General features: G+C 45.7%; 1 protein-coding gene across 1 annotated transcript in view; it reads right to left on the bottom strand.

Annotated features, from left to right (window-relative positions):
- Positions 1–13,364, bottom strand: part of fbxo41 (F-box protein 41) — a 225,460-nt gene that overhangs the window by 85,812 nt on the left and 126,284 nt on the right. The window contains exon 5 of the mRNA XM_072254830.1: positions 2,909–3,150. Coding sequence (XP_072110931.1) covers positions 2,909–3,150 — 242 coding nt within the window. The remainder of the gene's footprint in view (positions 1–2,908; positions 3,151–13,364) is intronic.

The following is a 13,364-nucleotide window of genomic DNA, read 5'->3' as shown; positions in this document are numbered from 1 at the left end:
TTGACTTTGTGGTTCAGAAGGCATACAGTGCATTGGCCTTCATCAATCGTGGGATTGAGTTTAAGAACCGAGAGGTAATGTTGCAGCTATATAGGATCCTGGTCAGACCCCACTTGGAGTACTGTGCTCAGTTCTGGTTACCTCACTACAGGAAGGATGTGGAAACCATAGAAAGGGTGCAGAGGAGGTTTACAAGGATGTTGCCTGGATTGGGGAGCATGCCTTATGAGAATAGGTTGAGTGAACTCGGCCTTTTCTCCTTGGAGCGACGGAGGATGAGAGGTGATCTGATAGAGGTGTATAAGATGATGAGAGGCATTGCTCATGTGGATAGTCAGAGGCTTTTTCCCAGGGCTGAAATGGCTAGCACAAGAAGACACAGGTTTAAGGTGCTGGGGAGTAGGTACAGAGGAGATGTCAGGGGTAAGTTTTTTACTCAGAAAGTGGTGAGTGCATGGAATGGGCTACCGGCAGTGGTGGTGGAGGCGGATACGATAGGGTCTTTTAAGAGACTCCTGGATAGGTATAGGTACACGGAGCTTAGGAAAATAGAGGGCTATGGGTTACCCTAGGTAATTTCTAAGGTAAGGACATGTTCAGCACAGCTTTGTGGGCTAAAGGGCCTGTATTGTGCTGTAAGTTTCCTATGTTTCTAAATAAATTAACTTCAGTAATCTAAAACTGAACTCATTTGTGATAACTTAATGGGTTTTTTGCATCAGTCTTCACTGTGGAATACACCAGCAGTGTGCCAGATATTGTAGTGAGTGCAGTTACTATTACAAGGGAGAAGGTACTCATAAATCTAGAAGACCTAGAAGTACAAAAGTCATCCAGACCAGGGGAACTGCACCCTAGGGTTCTGAAAGAGGAAGCGTTAGAGATTGTGGCGGCATTAGAAATGATCTTTCAAAAATCATTGGATTCTTGGCATGGTGCCAGAGGACTAGAAAATTGCAAATATCACTTCACTGTTTAAGGCAGCAGAAAGGAAATTATTAACCAGTTAGCCTGACCTCAGTGATTGAGAAGATGTTGGAGTCAATCGTTAAGAACGAGGTGCTGGAGTACTTGGTGACACAGACAAGGTAGGACAAAGTCAGCATGGTTTCCGTAAGGAAAAATCCTGCCTGACAAACCTATTGGAATTCTTTGAGGAGATTGCATGTAGGATAGATAAAGGGGATGCAGTGGATATTGTACATTTGGATTTTCAGAAGGCCTTTGACAAGGTATCACACATGAGGCTGCTTAGCAATTTAAGAGCCCATGGTACACAGGAAAGTTACTGACATGGTTAGAGCATTGGCTGATTGGAAGGAGACAGCGAGTGGGAATAAAAGAATCCTCATCTGTTTGGCTGCCAGTGACTAGTGGTGTTCTGCAGGGGTTGGTGTTGGGACCACTTCATTTTATGCTGTATGTAAATGATTTAGATGATGGAATGGATGGCTTTGTTGCCAAGTTTGCAGATGATACGAAGATTGGTGGAGGGGCAGGTAATGTTGAGGAAACAGGTAGGATGCAGGACTTCGACAGATTAGGAGAATGGGCAAGAAAGTAGCAAATGGAATATAATGTTGGAAAATGCACGGTTTTGCAATTTGGTAGTAGAAATAAATGTGCAGACTATTTTCTAAATAGGGAGAAAATCCAAAAGTCTGAGATGCAAAGGGACTTGGGAGTCCTTGTGCAGAACAACCTAAAGGTCAATTTGCAGGTTGAGTCGGTGGTGAGGAAGGCAAAAGCCATGTTAGCATTCATTTCAACAGCTGGGATGTGATGCTGAGGCTTTATAAGGCACTGGTGAGACCTCACCTTGAGTATTTTGTACAGTTTTGGGCTCCTCTGCTTGGTAAGGATGTGCTGGCATTGGAGAGGGTCCAGAGGAGGTTCACAAGGATGATTCCAGGAATGAAAGGGTTATCATACGAGGAATATTTCACGGCTCTGGGTCTGTACTTGCTGGAATTCAGAAGGATAGTGGGGGTTGGGGGATCTCATTGAAACCTTTTGAATGTTGAAAAGCCGAGACAGAGTAGATGTGGAAAGGATGTTTCCCATGGTGAGAGAGTCCAGGACAAGAGGGCACAGCCTCAGGATAGAGGGGTGTCCATTTAAAACAGAGATGCGGAGAAATTTCTTCAGTCAGAGGTGGTGAATTTGTGGAATTTGTTGCTACGTGCAGCTGTGGAGGCCAGGTTGTTGGGTATATTTAAGGCAGAGATTGATAGGTTCTTGATTGGACATGGCATCAAAGGTTACAGGGAGAAAGCCACAAAATGGGGTTGAGGAGGAGAATAAAAAGGATTAGCCATGATTGAATGGCGGAGCAGACTCGATGGTCCATATGGACTAACTCTGTTCCTATGTCTTATGGTCTTATAATACACACAAAATGCTGGAGGATCAGCAGGTCAGACAGCAACATGGAGAAGAATAAAAAGTCAATTATTTCGGGCAAGGACCCTTCATCAGGGCAATTGTGAGGTTATGAAAGACACCCCCACCAGAACCAATTAATTGGTCCTACCTAAATATAGTAATATATTCTTGGTTAATATGGACTGGCTTGGTTCATAACAGAACTGTTATATTTTACAATTGTGCACCATTAAGGACCTTCTCCATCTGAGACATGCCCTTATCTCATTACTACGATCAGAGTGGAGGTACAGGAGCCTTAAAATCCACACTCAATGTTTTAAGAACAACTTCCCCTCCAACATCAGATTTTTGAACAGTTTATGAATCCATGAACACTACCTCACTATTTCTCTTTTGCATTATCGATTGTAATTGATAGCAGTTTTTGTGGCTTGCACAACACTGCTGCCAGAAAACAACAAATTGTAATGCTAACTATCTGATAGCATAGAAGCAGGATATAAAGTTGTACACTTAATACCTTAGAAGACACTCTGGCATTCTCCAACAGAACTCTAGTCCAAACTGCTGGATGTCTAGCCACATATTTCCAGTCCCGACAGACTTCAGCTGTTTGCAATAACGTCTTGGTGTCCAGGTACGTGAAAATACAAAATAGTGCTGCTCGCATCTTCAGCACCTCAGGGCTGATGACTTCATTTGATCGTGAGGGACTGCTCTTCTGATGTTTGGCTGTTTTGTAATTAACTGCTTTGGCATTACCTATGGACAAATTAAAGCAGGACACATCAACTAGTTTCAAACTTTAAAGAAAAATGAATAAATAAATCAACGTTATACAATGAATCATTGAGTGGCAAAGTGGATATATATCTCTACCAAAGGAAGTGTAGGGCACTACTTCCCTCTGCTAGCCTGCAATCACCCTTGGGCAAAGTGTAGCACTGATTTAGCCCCCCCCTCACCCCACCTTGATCAGGGTCACGTAAAGCCATGGGAGCAGGTGGTGAATGGTCGTATCAGCAGTTGGTGCAAATCACAAATCCTGGTTACGCCGGGCAAACAATCTCCAAAGAGTATTGATAATGTCTGAGATCATCCATCTTGTAAAGACACTGCCCAGAAGAACTCAGTGGTAAACCACTTCTGTAGAACAATTTGCCAAGAACAATCATGGTCATGGAAAGACCATTATCGCCTACATTGTGTGACATAATGAATGAACAATGAACCAAAGTGCCAAAAGCTAAAGAAAATCAGTAAATCGGGTAGTATCTATTGAGGGAAATAGACAATTAATGTTCTGAGTCCGAATTCTACATCAAGGTAGAAGGGAAGAGAGAAGGGGTAGAGAAGAGGCTAGCATGTGATGTGGATCAAGGTTGTTATGGATGGTATGTTGCCTGCAGGTGTCAGGATCAGAGATATCTCAGACTGAATCCATAGAACTCTTAAGGGGGTGGGCGAGCAGGCAAAGGTCGTGGTTTCCATCAGTACCAATGACATGGGCAGGACGGGTGACAAGGCCCTGTAAAGTAATTTCAGGAAATTAAGTGCAAAGTTAAAGGACAGGACATCCAGGGTTGTATTCTCATGCCACGTACTAGTGAGGTTAGAATTTGGAAGATAAAACAGTTTGAAACACGACCAAGGAGATGGTGTATGAGGCAGGACATCAGAAATGTTGATCATTGGGCTCTCTTCCAGGGAAGGTGGGACCCGTACAGATGAGACAGTTTGCATCTGAACTGGAGGGGGATCAATATCCTTGCTACTGCTGCTCCATCAGGTTGAAACAAGAATTACCAGACGATAGATCCCACAAAGTTACCACGCAAGTTCATAGGGTGGTTAAAAGGCATATGGTGTGCTGGCCTCCATTAGTCAGAAGACTGAGTTCAGAGCCACAAGGTAATGCCGTAGCTCTATAAACTGCTGGTCAGAACACACTCAGGCAGCTCAGTACTGGTTGCTTCATAATAGGAAGGATGTGGAAGCCTTAGAGAGAGTACAGAGATTTACCAAGATGCTACCTGGATGAAAGAGTATGTCCTACGAGGAAAGATTGATCAAGTAGGAGTGAAAGAGGACGACAGGCAAATGAGATGATAGGACCATAAGGCATAGGAGCAGAATAAGGTCATCTGGTCCATCGAGTCTGCTCCGCCATTCAATCATGGCTGATCCCTTTTTCTTCCCCTCCACAACCTCATTTCTTGGCCTTCTCCCCGTAACCTTTGATGCCACATCCAGTCAAGAACCTATCAATCTCTGCCTTAAATACACCAAACGACAGCTGCATGTGGCAACAAATTCCACAAATTCACCATGCTTTGGCTAAAGAAATTTCTCCGCATCTCTGTTTTGAAAGGGCGCCCCTCTATCCTGAGGCTGTGCCCTCTTGTCCTAGACTCTCCCACCATAGAAAATATCCTTTCCACATCTATTCCATCTAGGCCTTTCAAAATTCAAAAGGTTTCAACAAGATCCCCCCTCATCCTTCTGAATTCCAGCGAGTACAGACCCAGAGCCATCAAACGTTCCTCGTATGATAACCCTTTCATCCCTGGAATCATCCTTGTGAACCTCCTCTGGACCCTCTCCGATGCCAGAACATCTTTTCCAAGATGAGGGGCCCAAAACTGTTCACAATACTCAAGGTGAGGCCTCACCAGTCCTTATAAAGCCACAGTATCACATCTTTGTTCTTGTATTCTAGACCTTTTGAAATTAATGCTTACATGGCATTTACCTTCTTCCTCACCGACTCAACTTGCAAGGTAACCTTCAGGGTGTTCTGCACAAGGACTCCCAAGTCCCTCTGCATCTCAGATTTTTGGATTTTCTCCCCATTTAGAAAATAATCCATACATTTATTTCTACTACCAAAGTGCATGACCATGCATTTTCCAACATTGTATTTCATTTGCCACTTTCTTGCCCATTCTCCTAATCTGTCTAAGTCCTTCTGCATCCTACCTGTTTCCTCAACATTACCTGCCCCTCCACCAATCTTTGTATCATCTGCAAACTTGGTAACAAAGCCATCTATTCCATCATCTAATTCATTAATTTACAGCATAAAAAGAAGTGGTCCCAACACCGACCCCTGTGGAACACCAGTAGTCACTGGCAGCCAACCAGGAAAGGATCCTTCTATTCCCACTCGCTGCCTCCTACCAATCAGCCAATGCTCTACCCATGCCAATGACTTTCCTGTAATACTATGGGCTCTTAAACTAGGTAAGCAGCCCCATGTGTGGCACCTTGTCAAAGGCCTTCTGAAAGTCCAAATATCAACACCCACTGCATCCCCTTTATCTATCCTACTTGTAATGTCCCTGAAGGAAACCATGCTGACTTTGTACTATCTTGTCCTGTGTCACCAAGTACTCCATCACCTCATCCTTAACAATTGACTCTAACATCCTTCCAACCACTGAGGTCAGGCTAACTGGTCTATAATTTCCTTTCTGCTGCCTTCCTCCTTTCTTAAAGAGTGAAGTTTAAGTTTAAGAGTACAGGGTAAGTTTTTTTATGCAGAGTGGTGAGTGCTGACGATGGTGGTGGAAGAGGATACGATAGGGTCTTTTAAGAGACTTCTGGATAGGTACATGGGTCTTAGAAAAATAGAGGGCTATGGGTAACCCTAGGTAATTTCTAAGGTAGGGACATATTCGGCACAGCTTTGTGGGCTGAAGGGCCTGTATTGCGCTGTAGGTGTTCTATGTTTCTGTGCTCCTATGAAGTGACATTTGCAAATTTCAAGTCCTCTGGCAGCATGCTAGACTTTTTCAAAACTTCCCCCAATTCTCTGTCTTCCCACTAATTTTTGCTTTGTTGTATGCCATTTCCTTTGCTTTTACAGAGGCATAGGTAGAATGGGCAGCCAGCACCTTTTCCACAGGGTGCCAGTGGCTAATACAAGAAATGCTTTAAACATCAGAGATACAGAAGGAGTCAGGAGTCCTCATGCAAGACTCCCAGAGGTTAATTTACAGGTTGAGTCTGTGGTAAAGAAGGCAAATGCAATGTTGGCAGTTATTTCAAGTGGAATAGAAATTAAAAGCAAGGAGATAATGCTGAGCTTTTATATGACACTTGTCATGTCTCTCTCATGCCTCCCTATATCTCAGAAAGGATCTTTTATCATTGGAGAGAGTCCAAAGGAGGTTCACGAGGATGATTCCAGGAATGAAGGGGTTAACGTATGAGGAGCGTTTGGCGACTTTGGGCCTGAACTCAATGAATGTTAAAAGAAAGTGAGGGAATCTCATTGAAATCTACCGGATGTTGACAGGACTAGATAGGGTGGATGTGGGAAAGATGTTTCCTGTGATGGGGGTATCCAGAACTGGAGGGCACAGCCTCAAAATTGAGGGGTGACCTTTTAGAACAGAGGTAAGATGGAATTTTTTAGCCAGAGAGTGGTAAATCTGTGGACTGCTCTGCCACAGACTGTGGTGGAGGCCAAGTCCGTGCGTACACTTAAGGCGGAAGTTGATCATTTCCTGATTGGTCAGGGCATCAAGGGATATGGCGAGAAGTCGGGTGTATGGGGTTGAGTGGGATCCAGGATCAGCCTTGATGGAAAGGCGGAGCAGACTCAGGGGACTGAATGGCCAAATTCTGCTCCCATGTCTTATGGTCTTGCGATATAACGTTTTGAGTTCTGTATTTGCTACTCTTTTTGATTCTGCATCCCTAATGCACTGATACTCTCCCTGCTGTATGCAATTATGTCCTATCATCTTTCTGCCCTTCCAGACAGTCTGACTGCACGCTATCTTTGCTTTTTTACCATCCGTCCTGTCCTGACACCCTTCCCTCCGATTGACACCCCCTGCCAAATTAGTTTCAGCCCTCTCCAGCAGCTCTAACAAACCTGCCCATGAGAATATATGTCCCCCTTCAGTTCAGGTGATAATCTGTCACCTTTGCATAGGTCATACCTCCCGCAGAAGAGATCCCAATGATCCAAGAACCTGAAGCCCTGCTCCCTACACCAGCTTCTCAGCCACACATTTATCTGCCAAATCATCCTGTTTCTACCCTCACTGGTGCGTGGCACAGGCAGCAATTCAGAAATTACTACCCTGGAGGTCCTGCTTCTCAGCTTTCTACCTAACTCTCTAAATTCTCTTTTCAGGTCTTCTTTGCTTTTCTTTCCTAGGTCATTGGGACCAATATGTACCAAGACATAGAAACATAGAAAACCTGCAGCACAATACAGGCCCACAAAGCTGTGCTGAACACGTCCTTACCTCAGAAACTACCTAGGCTTACCCATAGCCCCCTATTTTTCTAAGCTTCATATACCTATCCAGGAGTCTCTTAAAAGACCCTATCGTTTCCGTCTCCACCAATGTCGGCGGCAGCCCATTCCACGCACTCACCACTCTCTGCGTAAAAAACTTACCCCTGACATCTCCTCTGTACCTACTTCCAAGCACCTTAAAACTATGGCTTTTCATGTTAGCCATTTCAGCCCTGGGAAAGAGCCTCTGACTATCCACAGGATCAATGCCTCTCATCATCTTATACACTTCTATCAGGTCACCTCCCAACATTTATAAAAATCATGAAGAGTAGGGGTCCCAGAACAGATCCCTGAAGCACACTACTGGCCACTGCCCTCCATGCAGAATATAACCCGTCTGTTCTTCCTCCCTCTCCAAACTGCTGTGGACGTGATCCAAGTCGTCCCTGACCCAGGCACCACGGAGGCAACATACCATCCAGGCGTCCCGTTCACATCCACAGAATCTCCTGTCTGTTCCCCTGACTACTGAGTCCCCCATCACTACCGGTCCCCACTTCTCCCTCTTTCCCCTCTGCACTACAGACCCATGCTCAGTAACCCAGTCTCCCAGTCTCCGTACCATTCCACTGAGTCCACAGATTTCACCTCTTCACTCTCCCTAACAAGCCAAAGGTCATCGAGCTGCATCTCCGGTTCCTTAACGCGGTCTCTAAGGAGCTGCATCTCAATGCACCTGGAGCAGATGTGGCCATCGGGGAGTCTGGTATTCGCCTGGAATTCACACATCAGACACCCAATCCCACATCTGACAATTAAAACAAGAAAGAAATAATTAGTAAATAGATGAATGAATGAACAAACAAATGAATAAATGAATAAATCAACTGATCAATAAATAAATAGCAAGCAAGCAATAACTGTTAAGAATATGAGGTGAAGAGTCTTTGAAAGTGAGTCCATTGGTTGTGGGGACATTTCAGTGATGGGGCAAGTGGAGTTATCCAATTTGGTTCGAGGGCCTGATGCTTGAGGGGTGATAACTGCTCCTAAACCTGGTGATGTGAGTCATGAGGCCCGTGTACCTATTCCATAAGACCATAAGACCATAAGATATAGGAGCAGAAGTATGCCATTTGGCCCATTGAGTCTGCCCTGCCATTCAATCATGGGCTGATCTAATTCTCCCAGTCATCCCCACTCTCATGCCTTCTGCCCATACCCATTGGTGCCCTGGCTAATCAAGAACCTACCTTAAATACACCCAATGACTTAGCCTCCACAGTCACTCGTGGCAACAATTCCACAGATTTACCACCCTCTGACGAAAGTAATTTCTCCGCATCTCTGTTCTAAATGGACATCCTTCAATCCTGAAGTCGAAGAACCTGGGTCTCTGTAACTCCTTCTGCAATTGGATGCTCAACTTCCTAACCGGAAGACCACAATCTGTGCAGATTGCTGATAACATCTCCTCCTTCCTAACGGTCAACACTGGCGCACCTCAGGGGTGTGTGCTTAGCCCACTGCTCTACTCTCTATATACTCATGACTGTGTGACCAGGCATAGCTCAAATACCATCTATAAATTTGCTGGCGATACAACCATTGTTGGTAGAATCTCAGGTGGTGACGAGAGGGCATACAGGAGCGAGATATGCCAACTAGTGGAGTGGTGCCACAGTAACAACCTGGCACTCAACGTCAGTAAGATGAAAGAGCTGAATGTGGACTTCAGGAAGGGTAAGACAAAGGAACACATACCAATCCTCATAGAGGGATCAGAAGTGGAGAGAGTGAGCAGTGAACCGCTGCTACTAAGTTAACAAATTTCATGTCACATGCCAGTTCCTGGGTGTCAAGGTCTTTATGAGGATCTAACCTGATACCAACATATAGATGCAGTTATAAAGAAGGCGAGACAGTGGCTATATTTTATTAGGAGTTTGAGGGATCTGGCATGTCACCAAATACACTCAAAAACTTCTATAGTTGTACCGTGGAGAGCATTCTGACAGGCTGCATCACTGTCTGATATGGAGGGGCTACTGCACAGGACCGAAAGAAGCTGCAGAGGGTTGTAAATTTAGTCAGCTCCATCTTGGCTACTAGCCTACAAAGTACCCAGGATATCTTCAAGAAGCGGTGTCTCAGAAAGGCAGCGTCCATTATTAAGGACCTCCAGCACCCAGGGCATGCCCTTTTCTCACTGTTACCATCAGGTAGGAGGTACAGAAGCCTGGTTACAGATGCACGATTTTTAATCTATCCAATATATGCATACTGTATAAAGTATACTGAACAAGATTTACTTATTAAAAACATAGAAAACCTAATATCGCAGTTCAGTGTGATATTATGTATTGCATTGAACCGCTGCTACTAAGTTAACAAATTTCATGTCACATGCCAGTGATAATAAACCTGATTCTGATTCTGATCAATACAAATCGGGCATTGGGGCATTGAGAGGACATACATTTGGGGACGTGGTAAGAGATTTCTACGTCAAAGTCAAAGTAAATATATTATCAATTGGTTCAGGAGCCTCATGGATGTACGGTGCTAACTGTTCCTGAAACTGGTGTGGGAGTTAAGGTTTCTGTATCTCCTGCCCAATGGTAGTAGCAGGTGATTTAAGGTGGATCTTTTTCACCCATGGATTAGTGAATATCTAGAATAATGCGCCTGAGAGGGTGGCAGAAGCAGTCAGCAATAGCATTTATGAAGTACCAAGAGAAGTACTTGAATCACTTAGCTACTAGAAGATAGGATTAAGACCACGAGGCCATGAGATAGAGGAGCAGAATTAGGCCATCTGGCCCATCGAGTCTGCTCTGCCATTCAATCATGGCTAATCATTTTTTTCTATCTCCTCCTCAACCCCAGTTCCCAGCCTTTTCTCACTAACCTTTGATGCCATGTTCAGTCAAGGACCTATCAATCTCTGACTTAAATACACCCAACGACCTGGCCTCCACAGCTGTACGTGGCAACAAATTCCACAAATTCACCACCCTTTGGCTAAAGAAATTTCTCCACATCTCTGCTTTGAAAGGGTGCCCCTCTATCCTGAGGCTATGCCCTCTTTTGTCCTAGACTCTCCCACCATGGGAAACATCCTTTCCACATCTACTCTGTCTAGGCCTTTCAACATTCAGAAGGTTTCAATGAGATCCCCCCCCCCCATCCCTCTGAATTCCAGTGAGTACAAACCCAGAGCCATCAAACGTTCCTCGTATGATAACCCTTTCATTCCTGGAATCATCCTTGTGAACCTCCTGTGGACCCTCTCCAATGCCAGCACATCTTTTCTAAGATGAGGGGCCCAAAACTGTTCACAATACTCAAGGTGAGGCCTCACCAGTACCTTATAAAGCCTCAGCATTACGTTCTTTCTCTTGTATTCTAGACCTCTTGATTTTTGCCTTCCTCACCACCGACTCTACCTGCAAGTTAACCTTCAGGGTGTTCTGCACAAGGACTCCCAAGTCCACAACTCAAAGTTGCTGGTGAACGCAGCAGGCCAGGCAGCATCTCTAGGAAGAGGTACAGTCGACGTTTCAGGCCAAGACCCTTCATCAGGACTAACTGAAGAAAGAGTTAGTAAGGGATTTGGAAGTGGGAGGGGGAGGGAAAGATCCGAAATGATAGGAGAAGACAGGAGGGGGAAGGGATGCAGCCAAGAGCTGGACAGTTGATTGGCAAGAGGTATATGAGAGGATCATGGGACAGGAGGCCCAGGGAGAAAGAAGGGGGGGGGAAGCCCAGAGGATGGGCAAGGGGTATAGTCAGAGGGACAGAGGGAGAAAAAGGACAGAGAGAGAAAGAATGTGTGTATAAAAATAAATAACGGATGGGGTACGAGGGGGAGGTGGGGAATTAGCAGAAGTTTGAGAAGTCAATGTTCATGCCATCAGGTTGGAGGCTACCCAGTCGGAAAATAAGGTGATGTTCCTCCAACCTGAGTGTGGCTTCATCTTTACAGTAGAGGAGGCTGTGGATAGACATATCAGAACGGGAATGGGATGTGGAATTAAAATGTGTGGCCACTGGGAGATCCTGCTTTCTCTGGCGGACAGAGCATAGGTGTTCAGCAAAACGATCTCCCAGTCTGCATCGGGTTTCGCCAATATATAGAAGGCCGCATCGGAAGCACCGGACACAGTATATCACTCCAGCCAACTCACAGGTGAAGTGCCGCCTCATCTGGAAGGACTGTCTGCGACTCTGAATGGTGGTAAGGGAGGAAGTGTAAGGGCATGTTTAGCACTTGTTCCGCTTACAAGGATAAGTGCCAGGAGGGAAATCGGTGGGGAGGGATGGGGGGGACGAATGGACAAGGGAGTCGTGTAGGGAGCGATTCCTGCGGAAAGCAGAGAGGTGGGGGGAGGGAAAGATGTGCTTAGTGGTGGGATCCTGTTGGAGGTGGCAGAAGTTACGGAGAATAATCTGTTGGACCCAGAGGCTGGTGGGTGGTAGATGAGGACAAGGGGAACCCTATTCCTAGTGGGGTGGCGGGAGGATGGAGTGAGAGCAGATATGCGTGAAATGGGGGAGATGCGTTTGAGAGCAGAGTTGATAGTGGAGGAAGGGAAGCCCCTTTCTTTAAAAAAGGAGGACATCTCCTTCGTCCTGGAATGAAAAGCCTCATCCTGACAGCAGATGCGGTGGAGACGGAGGAATTGCGAGAAGGGGATGGCATTTTTGCCAGAGACAGGGTGAGAAGAGGAATAGTCCAGATAGCTGTGAGAGTCAGTAGGCTTACAGTAGACATCAGTAGATAAGCTGTCTCCAGAGATAGAGACAGAAAGATCTAGAGAGGGGAGGGAGGTGTCGGAAATGGACCAGGTAAACTTGAGGGCAGGGTGAAAGTTGGAGGCAAAGTTATTAAAGTCAATGAGCTCAGCATGCGTGCAGGAAGCAGCGCCAATGCAGTCGTCGATGTAGCGAAGGAAAAGTCAGGGACAGATACCAGAATAGGTTTGGAACATAGATTGTTCCACAAAGCCAACAAAAAGGCAGGCATAGCACCTTTAGTTTGGAGGAATTGGGAGGAGCCAAAGGAGAAATTATTAAAAGTAAGGACTAATTCTGCTAGACGGAGCAGAGTGGTGGTAGAGGGGAACTGATTAGGTCTGGAATCCAAAAAGAAGCGGAGAACTTTGAGACCTTCCTGATGGGGGACATCCATGGTGAAAATAAAGCAGTGGGGGCCAGGGAACTTAAAATCATCCTAAAGTTTAAGAGTGTGAGAAGGTAGGAAGGGATTGAACAAGGGGAGATAATACCGTGTTGAGGTATGCAGAAACGAGTTCGGTGGGGCAGGAGCAAGCTGAGACAATAGGTCTGCCAGGACAGGCAGGTTCGTGGATCTTGGGTAGGAGGTAGAAACGGGAAGTGCGGGGTGTGGGAACTATAAGGTTGGTAGCAGTAGATGGGAGATCCCCTGAGCGGATAAAGTCGGTGATGGTGTGGGAGACAATGGCCTGGTGCTTCTTAGTGGGGTCACAATCGAGGGGTAAATAAGAGGAGGTATCCGCGAGTTGTCGCTGTGCCTCAGCAAGGTAGAGGTCAGTACGCCAGACTACAACAGCACCCCCCTTATCGGCAGGTTTAATAGTAAGGTTAGGATTAGTGCGGAGGGAGTGGAGAGCAGAGCGTTCGGAAGGAGTGAGGTTGGAATGGGAACAAGGTGCGGTGAAGTCGAGACAGT

Source organism: Mobula birostris, chromosome 4 (genome assembly GCF_030028105.1).
Source record: "Mobula birostris isolate sMobBir1 chromosome 4, sMobBir1.hap1, whole genome shotgun sequence".
Classification (NCBI taxonomy): domain Eukaryota; kingdom Metazoa; phylum Chordata; class Chondrichthyes; order Myliobatiformes; family Myliobatidae; genus Mobula; species Mobula birostris.
This window is presented reverse-complemented; position numbering and strand designations above follow the sequence as displayed.